The 19,977-nt window shown below is 43.2% G+C and overlaps 1 protein-coding gene across 1 annotated transcript; it reads right to left on the bottom strand.

Moving 5' to 3' along the window:
• Positions 1–900: 900 nt before the first annotated feature.
• Positions 901–19,563, bottom strand: LOC310859607 (E3 SUMO-protein ligase ZBED1-like). The gene is made up of 6 exons (XM_083766236.1): positions 19,108–19,563; positions 17,120–17,331; positions 13,915–14,412; positions 12,287–12,480; positions 3,001–3,299; positions 901–2,377 (listed from the first exon to the last, which is right to left on the bottom strand). The coding sequence occupies exons 1-6, from the start codon at positions 19,244–19,246 to the stop codon at positions 1,581–1,583; spliced, it is 2,139 nt and encodes a 712-aa protein (XP_083622362.1). The 5' UTR covers positions 19,247–19,563; the 3' UTR covers positions 901–1,580.
• Between the last annotated feature and the right edge of the window lie 414 nt (positions 19,564–19,977).

Genomic DNA, 19,977 nt, shown 5'->3' with positions numbered 1-19,977 from the left:
CGAGCACGAAAATAGCGTTATAGCGTTTGTTCACCACCAAGTGTCACTGTTGCACAGCCTAACACACAGACACAGACACACAGGCCAGGGAGGAGGGCTTGTACAGTACAGTACAGTACAGTACAGTACAGTACAGTACAGTACAGTACAGTACAGTACAGTACAGTACAGTACAGTACAGTACAGTACAGTACAGTACAGTACAGTACAGCACAGCACAGTACGGCATTCACTTCTAGTCATTTTTACTAGTTGACTAGTTTACTTTTTTACACAATAGGTGTTTAACCACCTATTCTGTAAAAAAATAATAATAATTGGGAAATAAATATTTGTACATTTTAAAACGGTTCTTATCAACTAGTCAACTAGTACCAGCAAGGTCGACTATTGGATTTACTAGTCGACTAGTTGCTTAATGCTCTACAGTACAGTACAGTAAAGTACAGTACAGTGCAGTATAGTACAGCACCACTCACTTCAGACAGGTATGATTTTTCAAAACGGAGCATTAGTCTGACATGCGGGAAGCGCTCAAACATGCGCCGCTCCTGTGCTTGCGGTTATGGTTAGGTTTAGGGTTTGAGGTAGATTGTCGTTGTCTATTACTGTATATTATACAATATGCATAATTACGTTGTATAGGCTATATGTTGCTTTATTTTATTACGTTATTATAATTAGCCTATAGGGTCTTTATTATTTTTCTTTAATATTGATTATTACTTATGCTGCTGAATTGTGTTTTGTTCTAACTAATCTACAGTAACAATGATGGCCTTTATGACTAATCTGGAAGAAAAACAGTTAAGTCCATCAGATAACTGTCGTTTAATGATTCCTTGGTAACTGGTTCTGCATACACATTCTGCATTCACATGTGGCTTACTTCACCAAAAGCACTCTAGTTGGGGGGGATACAATATTTCACCCTTTTAAAACAAGTAATACGTGTGAACGCGGGAAGCACACACACACACACGCACGCACGCACGCACGCACACACACACACACACACACACACACACACACACACACACACACACACACACACACACACACACACACACACACACACACACACACACACACACACACACACACACACACACACACACACACACACAGACTTCTGTCGTTCCAATTTCAGTTCCTATTGGTTATCTGTATCATTCCAATTAAAGTTCGTAAGCCCTCTGGTGGCGGGCGGGTGGTGTTACAGCGTGACGTGACACACACACACACACACACACACACACACACAAGCTAGCCCGGCTTCTATAGTAATCGCTCACTTCGTTCGCAATCACTCCATTATGCTATAGTGATAACTTATTTCCACATTTCTGACAGTATAGTGCTGTGGAGGACAAGAAATACTTGGATTAAAGCGCAAGAAGTAACAGCTTCCTTACATCTGTAAAAACAATAACAATGCGGTACAATAATGACTTGTGCAAACTTGACAAATGTTAAGAAAAGAAAATAGAAAAGAAAATAGACAACCGTCGAATGTGCTCATTTTTTCTTGTAAACAGTAAAAGCTGAATATCTATCAAAAGGAAGATCTCTTGTCTTTTTTAGCTTAACTTTTGATTCAGTTTAAGAAAAGCACTTCGTTCCAGGATCATCCTGGCCCTGTTGCGTCTGGCCCTGGTGAGGTCACCCGTGATGCCGAACACTCTCTCGGTGAAGGCCTGCGACGCCGGCATGGCCAGGAGGTCCAGAGCGAGAGGTTTCAACGTCGGGTAGGCGACCGAGCTCTGCGCCAGCCAGAACTCCACGCCGGTGTCTTCGCGTACGCCGTGGGAGAGCGCCTCCTTGTACCTCCTCAGCTCCTGCCTGACGCAGGTCTCGAAGGAGCGGGGCCTCGACTGCCGGGCCGCCGACAGGAACCTGAACCTGGGCCGCTTGGAGGAGGCGTACGGCTCCGCCGTGTCTTCCTTCGCCTCGTCCTTGATGTCCTTCTCCGCGCCGTCCTCCACGTCCCACCGCCCGGACGCCGCCGCCGTCGTCTCCGCCACGTACTCCTCCGCCCGGCCCAGGAGCTCCTGGATGGGCTCCTCCGAACTGTCCACGAGGATGTCCGAGACGGTGGGGTCCAGGAGGCAGGCGGCGGGCGCCAGCGGGAAGAACTTGGCGTCGCCGGCGAGCAGGAAGCGCCCGGAGCGCTGCTCCAGGTCCGCCTTCATCCTCTGCGACAGGACGCCGAGGTCCCGGAAGGCCGAGAGGAAGACGAAGTTGGAGAGGTGCGCGATGAGGTCGAGCAGGGCGGGCACGATCAGGGACAGCGACATGGTGTCGCTCTGGAGGATCTTCGTGTGCTCCGCAAAGGGCACCAGGAGGTCTCGGAGGACACACAGCTTGTTCCATTCATCTGGAAGCGTGGACACCATTTATTTGTTTTTAGTTGATTCACTCGTGATTCATACAAATAACTGCCATTCATTATCCGATTGTGTTTTTGGCATAGAACCTTGGAACATATTTGCCTTCTAGGCTTTGGAAACAAAGATTATATGTCAAATAACGTTCAATTAATTCGTTAAATACACAAATGACTGGCCATGCCTGATATAAATATCAAAAATCTAAATAATGTACTATGGCCAAAATAATTATATTTTCAAATAACATAAATAGTGGAAATAGCTAATTAAGCTATTTTTTTTAAATGTATGAAAATGTCTTAAATGTTTTCAACAGACAAATTCATGAATGGTGTCGCTGTCGGGTGGAAACCTCTTTATGTCCAAAACTGGTACTTTTCTTCAAGCTCAAAAACGCATAGCTTAATGGCCACGTTTTGAGCTTGCGAATCTGCTCATTTTTATGCTTTGTGTGACCAAGTAGGACATTCATTTATGGGGGGAAAAAACCACCAGACAAAACGTTAGAATATGGAGATAAAGAAGAGGTTTCTAACTGACACTAGCGACGTTATGCAACAATGAAAACGATTGCCAGTTATCTCTGGCAATCAGACATTATAGTATTCACCTGGCAGGAGGCAGTCCCACCCCATGTCTCCGGACACCAGGACGACGGCGTCCTTGACCTGGAGGAGGCGCGTGATCATGAGGTAGGTGCTGGACCAGCGGCTGACGCAGTCCCTGACGACGGTCAGGCCGCACAGCTTCAGCAGTCGCTCCGTGGCCGCAGAGGACGTGCGGACACGCTTCACGAGCGCCCTGGCCTTGCCCAGGAGCCGCTGGACGCCGGCGTCCTTCTGTATGTTGTTGACCACCAGCTGGAGGGTGTGGACGACGCAGGGCATCCTCTCCATCATGGCCCCGTACCTGGGCGTAAAAAAAGAAAAAGGCACACAAAAAGACAAAATCCGTGAGAACTGTGCACGATTCTACAAAGGCCTTCTAGAATCAGTAGATCAAACACTTATGTTTTTTACAGAAATGTTCAAAAATTGCAGATGTACAAGCTTGTCTACTATATTTAATAGCCAACTGCTTTCCCGAGTTAATAGGATTATTATGCGGGTTAACCCATTTTGACCTGAGATCAGATTCTAAAAATGTCTTCTACGCCCTGACGGTTTTCTGAAAAAGCTATGTTTCTATGTCAGTCGTTCTTTGACTTTTCAAAAATAGCAGACCTGCAAGCTATTTTCAATAGCAAAGCATAACACCAAAAGGGGTTCCCACCCAAAATGGGTTCATAGGGATATTTTCAATAGCCAACGGATAAAATATGGATAAAGGGATTTAATTGTAATGATGGTATTTTTGGGTACATTTGGTTGGGAACTTCCTGGAACCTCCTCAAGGACCCCATGGGGATCCCTGGACCCCACTTTGAGGACCACTATAAGAGAAGGCTGCAGAAGTGACCGTTTTTTCCTAGAATTAAAACTCCCATCTGTAAAATCGCCTTGTGAACATGAACAGCAACAGTTACGAACCAGTTTCCTGTCTCTTTTCCATGAATCCGACACACCTCAGCTCATGAAAAGGAGCGGTTAACATATGGATATGATTTGGATTGTGATATCATTAAACACTTTAATTATTGTTTATAGTTGTCACACCACCAAGCACGGACATGCGCCGTTGCTCGACATTGGAGGAGACATTGATATGATTTTGAGTTTTGCGTGAATGCCTATTTCATTTCCCTGTTAAAAATTATAAACCACCTGCCTGCCAAATCCCTGTTATTTCTGTGTACTAGCTGTCACTGATGGATATGCCTCTATCGTCTTTCCCAATTAAGCCAGAGGCGCTGAAACCTATACAAGAAAGTGAACAAAGCCATAATTTAGAGTCTGTTCTATTGATGTCTGTTCTATTGAGTCTGTTCTATTGGGGCGGCTGTGGCTCAGGAGGTAGAGCAGGTCGTCCAATGATCCCTGGGTCGGCGGTTCGATTCCCGGCTCCTCCTCCTGGCCACGTGTCCTTGGGCAAGACTTTGAACCCTACGTTGCCTCCAATGAGTCGGTTGGTGTGAGTTTGCCACCATTGGTGTGTGAATGTGGGAAGTGAGGACGCTGGCGTCGACTGTTCGCCGCTTCACCTCCCAATATATGAATGAATGAACCATTGTAAAGCGCTTTGAGCACTTGGAAAAGCACTATAAAAATGCAATTTATTATTATTATTATGTGATTTAACCAATATCACTGCTGAGGAAATGCCCACCACAGCACAGTTATGAAATCACCCGTCCGACATGCGCTGCTCCGTGCTTGCGGTTAGGGTTATAGGTAAGGTTAGGGGTTTGGGTTAGGTTGTTGGTCTAATGACAGTCGGACCAATAGTATGTCGGAGACAGGGCTCCAGACTAACTTTTTCACAGGTAGCACTGGTAGCACCTACCTTTTCTACCTTTTTTATGTAGTGGTACTTTCCACCATTACAGGTTTGAATCATAAAACCCCCTACAAAGGTCACTGTGTAAAAAACAGCATCCTACCTGGTTATACTTCAAAACACTGTAGATGGTTTGAACCCAACACAAAGTCACTCAGTCAATAAAGGCAATATTTATATTCCACACACAGAAAGTCAGTTTAAGGTTTTGTGTTGAAAATTAAATGCAGTCCAAACCTTTGGGATTAATACAGTGACAATTTGTACAAAATCCCATTACAATTATCCAAAATAATTCCTTATTATAATATTTTTACATTTTGGAAAAAATCTTTTGCAATGTGAAATGCCACTGAATTCTTAATCCTTTTCCTTGTCTTCATGGGCCAACTTGTGAAAGCTGCATACTTTTATTGTGAAGGCAAAAGTTTCTGAATGCTCTCAGGGCCTGCATATCTCCGCGTGCTGAAAATAGCTGATCTACATGCTCACAACGTGTCGCGGACGCGACGCGTTCATGTATGGACACAGGCTACCTCCTCGATGCAAACATAACAAAGCTTTGGAAGCTATTTTTCGTCGGAGATAAAGCCTGTACCCGTTGTAATTGGTGCACTCCTTTTTTCCCCCACCTGTATACCACATCTCTTCGCCCGGAAATAACGGATATGCAAGCTCACAACACACCACATTGCAACGTGTTGTGAGATTGTAGATTGGCTATTTTCAGCAAACGCTCCGCCCGGAAAAGGATGCTGGAGGCTCAAGTTGTTATAGCTGTAATGTTAAGGAAATACTGCCATTACCAAATGGGAGGAAATTGCAGGACACTATCCCTCAACAGCATTAATCTACCTTCTTCCTCTTTCGTCGACTTCTGTTTCGGCGTTCACCAAAACATGTTTTACGACGAGCGTGTATAGTTTTAAGAATCGATCAACCAAGAATGTCTGAGCATGTGTACGCCACGCCGGACCTGACGGAGAAGGTGAGATATGCCCGGTTTGGAGAGGAGGAGGACAGAGGAGAGAGGGTGGACAGGATAGTGGACATCTATGTCTCTGCAGATCACCCAGGGAGACAGCAGGAGGCCGTGCAGAAGAACACAGCACCAGAGCAGCATGGAGGTTAAAAAATAATAATATTTTCGGCATGATTGTTAGTCAAACATTTTCAAAAAATAGTGGAAATAGCAGATCTACAAGCTCACAACGCATTGCAAGTGGCATGCGTCGTGAGCTTACACATTCGGGCTCTGTGAATGTTACACAAGTGCAGTTGCACAGGCAGGCACACCTATTTTTTTTAACACAAATCTTCTCTTCTGAGGCATCCCTGACACTAAACATTTTCAGATGGGGGTCGGTGGCCAAATATATCAATTTGGAGGTCCTTCGCACAAAAGATCGATTGAATCACACATCGGTGATCGCACAGATCAACAAACATTGTCATACAGCAAATAGTGAAAATAGCTGATCTACAAGGTCAAAATGTGTCGTTTTAGAAATGTGATTTTTATTTGTTGTAATCTTTGAAAACCTGCTCGCTGGATTAGTATGGATGATGTAATCTGTCCTACAATGGTGTCGCATGTCGCAAAAAATAGCAGATCTACATGCTCACAATGTGGCGGCGCATGGGGAGAACTTGGGAGATAAGAGGATGATATCAGGCTTTAGATTTCAGTTTAGGTCATTAAGCGCTACGAGCTTGTAGGTCTGCTATTTGTTTTTAATCGAAGAGCGACTGACAGAAGACATTTTTAGAATCTGATCTCAGGTCAGAATGGAAAACTGTCAGGATGTAGAAGACATTTTTATAATCTGATCTCAGGTCAGAATGGGTTAAAAAGGGGGACAGACAGTCATTGTGCTCGGCGCCCCGGTCTGTGTGAAACGCAATGAAACGTGACGTCATTAGGACTCTCCAAAGAGAATTAAAGCTATACCCACACAGCAAGCAAATGTCTCGTTCTATACCCCGGATTTAAACCTCTTCTGTCTTTAAAGAGGACACTTTGAAGGTTTCTCTCCTATGTATTTTCAGGCATTTTGAGGTATTTCCAGGGTGGTTCCAGAGCTGCTGCAGTGTGTCTGGGGCTGCTGTGTCTAATGCTATCGGCTGCCATCATTATCCTGGTCATAAACAGTGAGTGTCATTCTATAAAAGCTAGTGGTTCTCAAAGTTAGGGTCCCGGGGATAATTGAGATAGTTAAGACCCTTACAGGTCTGTGACCGAGTCATAGGTGTCTGTGGCCAATACCAGAGCCATAGAGTGAGACAAAGTTACGCAAATTCCGTTCACTTCATGGGGCCTGCAGTCCAATGGCGGCTCTCCTATCTATGGGCTAGTGCGAGTACATAAACCACGTGACCGGGCTGTTTTCTGCCCCCTCAATATCGCAACTCTTCTTATGAAACAGTAACCCAAATTAAATGTTTATGGCTGCTGCTTGGGGCACTATTTTAAGCAATTGACCTTTTCTGGAAGTGATATTTTGGCGAGTCTCGCCAGTCGTGCCAGTGCAATTTTCATGACTTCGACGGTCACCAAGTTTACTACTGTATCAACGTATTGCCATTTCTGGCGCTTTAGTTGACGGCGATGTACTAAGATATGTCTAAAATAATTATTAAAATAAATAAAATAAAATAAAATAAAATAAAAACGTGTTATTGGGTTCGATTTTGTATTAAGTCCTCAAGAGATATATATAATACTAGAATTTCGCGATCCCAGAGTTACTTTGCCGCGCACTATGTAGTAACACATGTAGTAACCGATGGGTTATTAGTTATTATTATGTGTCCTTATTAGTGTAGTGTAGTGTAGTCAACACGTTATGGCTCATACACACTGCCCGGTATTTGCTCCGATTATGCTGTCGGGGAGCATTTTTGGCGCTGGCCGAGATCGTGATCTACCTTTTGGGCACCGCTTAACTCAACCTTTTTTGTCCCAGGGCACACTTTTCATAGCCTAAAAATCTGGGGGCACACCTAGATATACGGTTTGTGTACACTGTATATATACCGGTGTGTATATATAGTAAATATATATAGTATATATATAGCGTGCAATCAGACGTACTGGCAGTAGCGAAATAACAAACAAGCGATCTGTCTAATCGTAGTAGTTAGGTACAAACCAAGTAGTTTCTAAGAACAATGTTGATGTAACATTCGCTGAGCGAGCTATATTTTAAATACAGAGATTTAGAAGGAATAAGCGAAATGGTGAGGCGACTATTCCCGGTTTCTCTGCGGAGAGGGAGATCCATAGGGGAGATCACATTACAGCAGCCAAAGAGGGAGGGGCTGAGAGCTAGTGACGGGTGCGCACATGTTGGCTTGGCTTGGGTTTTCTTATGGGCACATCTTTTCATTGGCTAGTGCGCTATGGGCACATCTATGGGCACTGGGCACATCTATGGGCACATCTTTTCATTGGCTATGCGCACATCCTTTTGTCACGTGACAACTTTAGACTTGTTAATATAGATATATATTATTATTCTTATGCATTTCTAACACACTGTGACTACACAATCAGTTTCTCCTTTGTAATTGGCTTGCCGACTGGTTAACATACAGTAGTTTTTGTTTGGCACATCACTGGACATCATCGAACCATATCTTCAGGTGTGCAATTATGTTTAACCCATTTTGGGCAGGAACCCCTTTTGGTCTTAGCATCATGTTATGCTTTAGCTATTGAAGAATAGCAGATCTACAAGCTCATAGCGCGCCACCGAGTGGCGCGCTACGAACTTGTAGGTCTGCTTTTTTTTTTTTAATCGAAGAACCACTAACATGGAAACATAGCTTTTTCAGAAAACTGTCAGGACGTAGAAGACATTTTTAGAAACTGATCTCGGGTCAAAATGGGTTGAAGCAGGAAGCAGTCGCGTATACAGTCGGATGGACTTTTGTCTTTCCTAATGCAGTCTCAAAACATACTCAGAACACACCAGCCCCATTTCATTTCATAGACAACATTTCTCACGGACAGTTGGGCACAGACAGCTTGTTGATTCATTTATTCTTCTCGTTTTAAGATTCTGAATTGACGGAAGAGAAAAACAGCCTGACTGAAGAGCTCAAGTTGATTCTTTCCGGTCAGTGAGACATCACTGCTTTTCCTCATGAATACTGTATATCACATTGTTACGCAAATGGCAGGAACGGTTGCTAAGTTAATTCTTTTTGTTGTTTAGAAGAACAATGTGGATCAGGATGGCGGAAGTTTGGCAGAGGCTGCTATTGTCATAGAAAGCAAAGAAAAACAGGTATATGAAGTTTGCTGTGACCTGTTCCACTTTGAGCAAGCTGCCAGCCACTCAGCCTTGATTGCTGGATTGGCAGTGAGTCTCCATGGGCCTTTTGACACATGGAGACACCAAATCCGTTGTATACGGCACAAAAGTAACCAGAAGGTTTTCCTGTCCAGGACTTTGTCGACAGTTTGAACGAGAGAGTGTGGCTGGGTCTGACCGACAGAGAGGAGGAAGGGACGTTTAAGTGGGTGGACGGAACACCACTGACCACACCCACGTAAGACTTATTACCATATTTCCCCCTAAATTATATTTAAATGCTGTATTAATAAAAATACAAACCTGCCACACTGTCACTAAGAGAATTATAATTCATTGTCGTCTTATCCAGTACATTTATATTACTCTATAAACCTTAGAGTGAAAAACCTATCTTAGTAAAGTATTGTAATTAGTTAAGCCCATTTTGGGCGGGAACCCCTTTTGGTGTTTTAAGCAACCTGTTCTACTTTAGCTATTGAAAAATAGCAGATCTACAAGCTCATAGCGCGCCACTGAGTGGCGCGCTACGAGGTTGTAGGTCTGCTATTTTTGAAAAGTCGTGAAAATGTGGCACAAATCTTTGAATATATATTTCAGAGCGAACATTTTTAACTAAAGTATTGGCTTCTGGGGGGTCCCTGGAACTACATATTTTGAGATGGGGGTCCGTGGCCCAATAGAGATAATTCTGGGGGTCCTTGGCATGAAAGAAGTTGAGCACCATGCACTGACATAGAAACATGGGATTTTCTGATTTTCTTTAGGATTTAGAGACATTTTTTTTTATCGAACCAAATGGGTTAAATGATTCTACTTTTCCAGGTACTGGATCGGTGGTCAGCCCGATAGCAACGGAGACTGTGCTGAATGAGTTCTATAACGGAGCTGATGCTATTGCTAATGGAAGAGGATGGAACGACGGGCCATGTTTTCAAAGTAACCAGTGGATCTGTGAAATCACCATGATTTTTTATATAATGAGTATAGGGATGGAGCTCGATAACCAATACCCGAATAATTCAGGGAAAAAAAGCTCATTGAGTACCCGTTATCAATACGCTTTGGGCTTATCAAGCCTGTTATCGAGCAAAATAGCGGCCCATGGCGTCATGTTTAAACAATCAAGACAAGAGGCGATCAAGATAATACCATTTTGGGCAGGAACCCCTTTTGGTGTTAGTATTACACCAAAAGGGATCTACGAGCTTGTAGGTCTGCTATTTTAGAAAAATCGAAGAACCACTGACATAGAAACATAGCTTTTTCAGGAAACTGTCAGGATGTAGAAGACATTTTTAGAATCTGATCTCAGGTCAGAATGGGTTAGCAGTTCCTTTAATATTATTTTATTGGTAAAAAGGTCAATTGCCTTCCGTCTGTTAGAAAAGTACTGTAGATGAAGGTCCTTAGTAAAATATACTGGTTCTGTTCAGAATGTCCCGTCTTTCCACAAAATAATAGAAAATGCTGGATAGTGGGCTCGATAAGAACCCGGCTCGATAAGCCTGATCAATAAGAATTAACGAGCTCCATCCCTATATATGAGTTAACTGGTGTGTTGGTTCCCCAGGTTCTATTTATCCCTCTAAACCAGTGGTTTTCATATCAAGGGCGGGCCATTATATATATATTCGGCATTTGAACCACAGACCACCATTTGATGAGATTTAAGGGCTGTATTTTGCGTGTCTTAAGTACCAGGTCTTATTCCCTAACTTGAGTAAACTAAAGACCTGGAGGCGTGATCAATGCCATTTGGCTATTCTGAGTGGCCAAAGAGCATTGATCACGCCTCCAGGTCTTTAGTTTACTCCAGTTAGGGAATAAGACCTGGTACTTAAGACACGCAAAATACAGCCCACTGTCTCAGACCCAGAACTTTGGATACGATGTTTTCCATACGATGTGATACAATTACGAGAGACGAGAGGCAAAATGTTGATCAGAATAACAATTCTTCTACCATCTCTAATTGTGTAGACTTCTTGTAAATTGAATAATGCAGATGTTTAACAATAATTAATAATAACTCTTGAGAGAGTCAAAATGAAACCAAATGGACCCTTTACGTGTCCATGTGGTTTCATTTTACACTCTCAAAGAGATAGAGATCGAATAAGGGTCCATTTGTTTACCAACTCTCCCTCATTTAGCTGGGGACCACCTGGAACCCCCAGTGCTCTACAGAGTCTACACCAAATCTCTTGGGAGGATAAACAGCTGATATACACATTATTGTTAAGTTACGGTAATAATGTATGTTTCCTGTTCTCTATGACCAGTGTAAAATGACATGTGTTGCACTGAGGCGATGGGGATACTTTTATTATGAAGGGGGGACCGTCCGGAAGGGATTAAACCAGGATGTTGTGATACGGTGTGTCAGTTGACAAGATTGCAATGGCGGAGTGCCGGTTTATGAAGTTGTGTTGAGAACCTACAGAGTTGTTTTATTTATATCTCTGTAGACACTGTAAAACACAGCTCAAGACTATTTCTACACTCTTGCTTTTAGTTGAGCTTTTAAAATCTTTGTGGTTATTCATGTTCTCACTGTATTGCCTTATTTCACCGCTATTATTTTCATGTTGTTGTTTTTTTTATGCCTTTGCGTTTCTTTTTTTTCCTCCATTGCTCTGTGAAGCACTTTGAGCTGCATTTCATGTCATGAAAGGTGCAAATAAAGTTATTTTATTAACCCATTTTGGGGCGGGAACCCCTTTTGGTGTTTCAAACATGATGTTATAATTTAGCTATTGAAAAAAAGCAGATCTACAAGCTCATAGCGCGCCACCGAGTGGCGCGCTACGAGCTTGTAGGTCTGCTATATTTTGAAAAATCGTGAAAATGTGGCACAAATCTTTGAATATATATATATATATCAGAGCGAACATTTTTAACTAAAATGTTTGCTTCTGGGGCGTCCCTGGAACCACATATTTTTTAGATGGGGGTCCGTGGCCCAATAGAGATAATTCTGGGGGTCCTTGACGTGAAAAAAAAGGTTGAGCACCACTGACATAGAAACTTGGGTTTTTCAGAAAAATAATAGGATTTAGAAGACTTTTAATCAACCTCAGTCCAAAATGGGTTAATAATATTAATATTATTATAATTATTTCTAGAAAAGGTTTTTACCTTTGTTCTTCCACGTCTTCAAACTGTCCGCCGCCGTCCTCCTCTTCCTCCGAGCTGGGCTCCTCCTCCTCCTCCTCCTCCTGGTGGGTGAACGCTGCCACCATGTGGCTGCCGCTGTCGGTGATCACCGTGAGGATCTTGTCCTGGGTGATGCCCCAGGCCTCCGTGCAGAAGTCCACACACATCTTAATGACCTGGGCATGTATAGGGAGAGAGATTTAGCCCATTCTGACCTGAAATCAGATTCTACAAATGTCTTCTATGTCAATTCGCTCTTCGATTTTTCAAAAATAGCAGACCTACAAGCTCGAGCTTGTAGATCTGCTATTTTTCAATAGCTAAAGCATAACATAGTGCTAACACCAGAATGGGTTAGGAGAAATAAGCGATTTATAGAAAATAGTTGATACTGTATGAGAGGAGATTTGGGGATTCTTCCCCCCCCCCCCCCCCTTCCAAGATGTTTTAAAAAAGAAAATGGTTTTAGCTTACTGTGCTTGTATAGACAGGCCAGTGTTTGTGCCACACTGCTGTGCGGCAAAGTAAAAAAGAAATACCAGGTTAACCCATTCTGACCTGAGATCGGATTCTAAAAAATGTCTTCTACATCCTGACAGTTTTCTGAAAAAGCTATGTTTCTGTGTCAGTCGTTCTTCGATTTTTCAAAAATAGCAGACCTAGGCTACAAGCTCGTAGCGCGCCACTCGGTGGCGCGCTATGAGCTTGTAGATCTGCTATTTTTTATATCTAAAGCATAGCATAATGCTAGTATTATAAAATGTGTTGATATTGAATGTTCAAATTGTAAAAGTATTAGTTTTGTGTTCTTTTTTAACCCGCCAAAATGGGGAAAGCGTCTGTGTCATAACAGATTTTAATGTCGTTGTTATTGGCCATTCAAAAACAGCAGCAGATATACAAGCTCACAACGTGTCACTTCATGCCGTGCTGCATGTGAGCTTGTACATCTGCTATTTTTGAAAGTTCGTTGAAAAATTAACCCTTGGAAGTGTTTGATTTTTTTTTCTTCATAATTTTGAATTACAAAAACAATTTGATAACTACTGATTTAGAAGGCATTTTGTAGAACGCTTCTCAATTATTCAATTGATCGAAAACGTAATCAACAGACTAACCCATTTTGGGGCGGGAACCCCTTTTTGGTGTTTTGAAAATGATGTTATAATTTAGCTATTGAAAAATAGCAGATCTACAAGACCTTGTAGGTTTTTTTAATCGTTAAAATGTGCCTCAAATCTTTCCAAAGTTTTTCATGATTTAGAAACGTCAGGCCTGAATGGGCCAATTCAGTTTAGCGTAATATTGCAATTCTACAACAGTTACCCTTAAAACTAAGAAAATCGCTGAAAAATATATATATTTTTTTTAATGACAATGTAGTCACTACGACCACAAATGTCCAAAGAAACTAGCTAGCCTAGCCACCGAGTTTGCTAGCGCTCTGGGAGAACAGAGCGGCTGAATTATTTGTTTCGATTAGGTGGTGAACAGTGCTGGTTTGATCAACGGCTAGAAACCGTTTCAACAATCAGATTGCTTCCTCTTAACGACCTGTTGTAGAATCGCTATAACAACATAATACGAGAGCATTTTGCGGGCCTGTATACCTGCGCCGTGTGCGGGTGCGTCATCTGCTCCAGGTTCAGCAGGATGTGCTGAGCTCTCTGGAGCTCCGTGCAGAAGTAGCACGCGCTGATGGCCAGGAATGACGCGTAGTTGTTGTTGGCCTTGTTTCCCCTCCAGCTCCCCACGCAGATGGTGATCTTCCGCGCCCTGGCGAGCCTCTCCTTGAACTTCAGCTTCTCGCCGCAGTAGATGGCCTCGACCAGGTGGTTTATCTTGGCCTTGTGGGGGACGACGAACCTCCGGTCGGCCGTCTCCATCATGTGCAGGTAGTCGGGGTCGTCCACCGTGGCCGCCGGCAGGCCCGTCCGGCCGATCCACAGGGCTATGGCGTGCTCCCGGCTCTGCTGCTCCACGGAGTCCGGGAGGTATTTGAACCGCGAGGACGATATGAGGCTGGGGACCGCGCTGTGGGCGTGCGGGCTGCCGAGCTCGTTCGTACTAGTGTCCTGCTTCTGTTTGGGAGTAAGGGTCTCTGGGATCTAAGTAAATGTGACAAAAGGAAAGGAGGACATTTTAGAACATGAGTTCTAGGATGTGTACAATCTACAAGCTCACAAAGTGTCACAACATGACGCGTTGTAGCTATAGTGGCGTAACAAGCCAACAGTAAGGAATGGGAATTATTGATCAATTAATTAATTAATAATTGATACGTTTTGATAACCTTATCGATCGATTGACCGGTTAGTTGATAAGTTGTGTTTTTCAGGTCAGTAGATTAACCCATGTTGGACTGAGGTCGATTAAAAATCCTAATTTCTTTCTGAAAAACCCATGTTTCTATGTCAGTGGTGCTCAACCTTTTTCACGTCAAGGACCCCCAGAATTATCTCTATTGGGCCACGGACCCCCATCTCAAAATATGTAGTTCCAGGGACCTCCCCCAGAAGCCAATATTTTAGTTACAAATGTTCGCTCTGAAATATATATTCAAAGATTTGCACCACATTTTCACGACTTTTCAAAAATACCAGACCTACAAGCTCGTAGCGCGCCACTCGGTGGCGCGCTATGAGCTTGTAGGTCTGCTATTTTTCAATAGCTAAAGCATGACATAATACTTGAAACACCAAAAGGGGTTCCTGCCCCAAAATGGGTTAATGTTTCCCTGAAAACCAATAACAATATCCCACATGCCATGCCATCATGTTTTTTTTAGGGAACTGGGCACTATTGAGGAGAACTGGGCCTATTAACCGTTGCACTTTGAAAACCCACGCTCATATACAACACACAGTGCATTGTCCCAAATGTTTCTGTACGTCTGCTCAAAACTGTAGATACATCCAGTTAAACCTTCTAGGCTGAGTAAACTGGACCCGGGTTGGCTCTGTAACTTGGACCACTTTGGTCCATCTACTCTACAACATTAATCTCTTCGGCAAAAATAACTGATCTACAAGCTCACAATGCTTCGCGTTGGGATGCTTTGTGAGCTTGCAAGTGCTGCTATTGTTTTGCTAATGTCCCCCCCTCCCCCCCAGGACATGGATGCTGGGGTTCAAGCGGTTAAGAATGCTTAATAAACTAATAAAAAAATACAAAGATAAATACAGACAGAGCCCAGTCTTCTGTTGTAAACGTTGTGAACTCACCGTGGGCGGATATGTCTGGATCAATAGAGTATGACAGAGTTACGACATTGAGGGGCGCTCGAGCGCTGTTCATGCAGCCTGGAGACTGACAGGCTGGAGTTTGAAATGCATTGTTTTCAACGAGGGCGGCGCAAACATCAGCAAACTAATGTCTTTGTAATGTTTATGTTGTACTAATACTAAAAAATTATCTACAATAAAGGGATTTAAGATCAATGAAGCTGGTCAATTTTACTAGTTGACTAGTTGTTTAACTACCTATTATGTAAAAAAAAATATATATATATATATATATATATATATATATATATATATATATATATATATTTGTACACAAAAACGGTGTACATTGGTGACTATAACTATAATCTACCTGATCATGAGGCCTACAAAATCGGGGGAAAACAATATATAAACTTTTTTTTTCTTATCAACTAGTCAACTAGTACCAACAAGGTCGACTAGTGGATTTACTAGTTGTTATACTTTAGCTATTGAAAAATAGCAGATCTGCAAGTTCATAGCGCGCTACGAGCTTGTGGGTCTACTATTTTTGAAAAAGTCGTGACACAAATCACGGCACAAATCTTTGAATATATATTCTTTCAGAGGACTTCTTTTTTTTTTTTTTTTCGTCAAGTCTAAATGGGCCAATAGAAGTCTTTGTAGGAGACTGGCCCCATGAAGTGAACAGAGTTGTCGTAACTCTGTCTTATACTCTATGGCTCTGGTCTGGATGGTAGGTGTGAACCTACCGTGCAGCCAATATGTCCGGATGGTAGGTGTGAACTCACCGTGGCCGATATGTCCGGATGGTAGGTGTGAACTCACCGTGGCCGATATGTCCGGATGGTAGGTGTGAACTCACCGTGGCCGATATGTCCGGATGGTAGGTGTGTGAACTCACCGTGGCCGATATGTCCGGATGGTAGGTGTGAACTCACCGTGGCCGATATGTCCGGATGGTAGGTGTGAACTCACCGTGGCCGATATGTCTGGATGGTAGGTGTGTGAACTCACCGTGGCCGATATGTCCGGATGGTAGGTGTGTGAACTCACCGTGGCCGATATGTCTGGATGGTAGGTGTGAACTCACCGTGGCCGATATGTCTGGATGGTAGATGTGAACTCACCGTGGCCGATATGTCTGGATGGTAGGTGTGAACTCACCGTGGCCGATATGTCTGGATGGTAGATGTGAACTCACCGTGGCCGATATGTCTGGATGGTAGGTGTGAACTCACCGTGGCCGATATGTCTGGATGGTAGGTGTGAACTCACCGTGGCCGATATGTCTGGATGGTAGGTGTGTGAACTCACCGTGGCCGATATGTCTGGATGGTAGGTGTGTGAACTCACCGTGGCCGATATGTCTGGATGGTAGGTGTGTGAACTCACCGTGGCCGATATGTCTGGATGGTAGGTGTGTGAACTCACCGTGGCCGATATGTCTGGATGGTAGGTGTGAACTCACCGTGGCCGATATGTTTGGATGGTAGGTGTGTGAACTCACCGTGGCCGATATGTCTGGATGGTAGGTGTGTGAACTCACCGTGGCCGATATGTCTGGATGGTAGGTGTGTGAACTCACCGTGGCCGATATGTCTGGATGGTAGGTGCGCAGGTGTCTCTTGAGGTTGGTGGTGTTCTTGCCTCCGATCTTCAACCCACAGAGGGTGGGCTGTCCCGCAGACAGCTGCAATATGACCACACACTGGGTCTTCCCCTCCACGGGGTTGTACAGGAAGTGGGACCATAGGTCGCCCCGCCTCTTCCTCCCCCCTCCGGCCTTTCTCCTCAGTCCTATGACGGTAAACAAAGTACATTTGCTTCTAGTAGCGTACGGTGTATACACAAAAGGTATATTTGGTCTAGTCAAGAGAGAGAACGCCACATCAACACATTCATGTAAATGCGTGTGTGTGTGTGTGTGTGTGTGTTTGGGGGGGTCATTTTAACGTCTCTACTCGGGCATTCGTGTGCTTCCCAGACCGTGTTTAAGTAGCTTGATCTAAATCATTTCGATATTTGATCCTATGCAAACCATTGTAACTATAAAAACACAATTTTAACAATGTCATACACTGTGTTTGAGAGCGGACGTGGAATACGCACATCGACAGGCTGCAGGTGCTGGGCTATAAAGAAACTTCAGATGACCTGATGAAAATCAAATAGGTCGAAACGTTGTCAGAATTTATAAATAAAGAACGTCTTTCTTGTGCCTGTGGTGTGCGGGCTCCATCCAATATGGTACACTGTATTTGATGCATACTGTATAATATCTGATGAATGATATTATATCAGTATTCATCCAAAGAAAATGATCCCCCCCCCCCCATTTATTTACGTATTATTTCCCCCCCCCCCCCACACACACACACACACACACACACACACACATTATAGAACGATGATATCAGTCACCAGAACAAAGGATGGTGTTAATTGTATAGGAAGGGGGTGTGTCTGTTAAATGAATATAAAATGTCTAAATATAAATAAATACTGAATCAAGCAGCTTAAAAACTGGCCATCTAACAAAACCCAGAGTGGGACTCAATAGATGTCAATGAAAAGTGAAATATCCCATTTAAAACATGTATGGGGAATTAGTTTTCTTTGCAAAGCACATGACTTTAACTCTGTCACATTTCAAGTAGACATTATTGTGGACTACTTTTGACTCCACTACATAACATTTCTATCACAAACATATTATGAATTATGATCCCTGTCTAAATAAAGCCCCATTTAAAATGCAGTGAAAATGACAGATATAGTATAAGCTCGCAGTGCCACGTGTTATGACTTGATCTGCTATTTTCCAACATTTGTAATAGTATTTTTACTTTTAGTACGTTAAATACATTTTGATGCCAATTACTTTTGTACTTTTACTCAAGTAACATTTTGAACAAAGACCTTTTACTTGTAACAACAGAGTATTTTTTTAGATTGTAGTACTATTGATACTTATTTACTTAAGTAAAATGTCTGAGTACTACCACTACATGAGAGAGCAATAGATCAGTGGTTCCCAAACTTTTTCATGTCAAGAACCCCCCTTCTTAGCCCGCGGAGGCGCGGACCCCCATGTGAAAAAGGTATGCCAGGGACCCCCATAATAGGATTTTAACCTGTTTGATTTCTAGGACCCCCAGTTTGACATGCATTAGTCTACGGACCCCCATTTAATGTTTTTTATTTTATTTTATAATCTGAGACCCTAACTTATTTTGTATAATCAATGTTAATTTAACTCTGAGTGTACAAATGCAACGGGTCCACTCCATTTGGTTCCATTTGTATCACTCTCAGAGTTACAGACCCATATAGTCCATTTGGTTCCAAACTATCACTTAGTTGGGGTCGCCCTAGAACTCCCTCAAGGACCCCTGGGGGTCCCCGGACCTCACTTTGGGAACCACTACGATAGATATAGTGACCACCAGCAGCCTGGATTATATGTCTGCAACTCTGCATCGTAGCCATCATTATTATGTTTAATGTTGGTCAATCGCTACTATAGCATCAAGAGAGACCATGACAATAAGTGACTTATGACTTGTGACTTACCACTGATGGCAGCAGGGGCGGGAGGGGGACTGGAAGACGCCATGTTCAATCTTCCAGCTGTGTGTCTGCTCAGCGGGACTTCTCCATGGTCTTCTTCGTCCTGTTTTATTTCATGTCCGAGGTGAGCGGAAGCCTCCATTCTTAATGTACTAGTGTCAGGCTTCTGCGGTTCAATTTGTGGAGATCATTACACCGTTGTACGGGAAACAATACGCCATAATTCTGCTCATGTCTCTCTCTCGCGTCGCATGATGTGAGCCTGAGCCAAGGATGGCACGGTGACGACGTCACGTAGGTTTGCGCTGTGTGTGCGTGTCAGTGTGCGTGTGCGTGCGCGCATGTGTGTGTGTGTGTGTGTGTGTGTGTGTGTGTGTGTGTGTGTGTGTGTGTGTGTGTGTGTGTGTGTGTGTGTGTGTGTGTGTGTGTGTGTGTGTGTGTGTGTGTGTGTTCGTGCGTGCGCGCCATCGAAGCTTTTCCGCATGATAATGGTCTGGTCGACGTCACGTATACATCCTTGGTGTCTCTGTGTAGGACACTGACTGAAGCTGTGTGACGCTGGAATCGTCCAATCAGGAGTTGTAAACTGGGCGGGATAAGATGTGTGATTGGATGATGGGTCTTCATCGGTACATCAGTGCTCGAAAATGACCATTAAAAATCCAAACCATTACACTTTAATTATTATGATTTTTTCGTCAAAGGTGTTTTTCGATGTTGTATTATACATGTATTACATGTTTAGTCGTTTATGTTTTTTTAGCTTCTTATTTTTTATGAAAGAGCTAGTATAATTAGATTTAGTCCCTGAGTTGTATTTTGAACATTCTCACTATATTAATCAAAAGAAAGTATCTCATGATATTTGGACTG

The sequence above is a fragment of the Protomyctophum parallelum genome (assembly GCF_964188405.1).
Source record: "Protomyctophum parallelum genome assembly, chromosome: 5".
Lineage (NCBI taxonomy): Eukaryota > Metazoa > Chordata > Actinopteri > Myctophiformes > Myctophidae > Protomyctophum > Protomyctophum parallelum.
This window is presented reverse-complemented; position numbering and strand designations above follow the sequence as displayed.

What these genes read in the sequence shown, in the direction of transcription:
- LOC310859607 (XM_083766236.1), bottom strand. Translation starts at nt 19,246, where the DNA reads ATGGAGGCTTCCGCTCACCTCGGACATGAAATAAAACAGGACGAAGAA. An exon ending in ATCCAGACATATCGGCCACG is followed by an intron (nt 14,413 to 17,119) that starts GTGAGTTCACAC and finishes ACATTTACTTAG; the next exon opens with ATCCCAGAGACCCTTACTCC. An exon ending in CGCACCCGCACACGGCGCAG is followed by an intron (nt 12,481 to 13,914) that starts GTATACAGGCCC and finishes ATACATGCCCAG; the next exon opens with GTCATTAAGATGTGTGTGGA.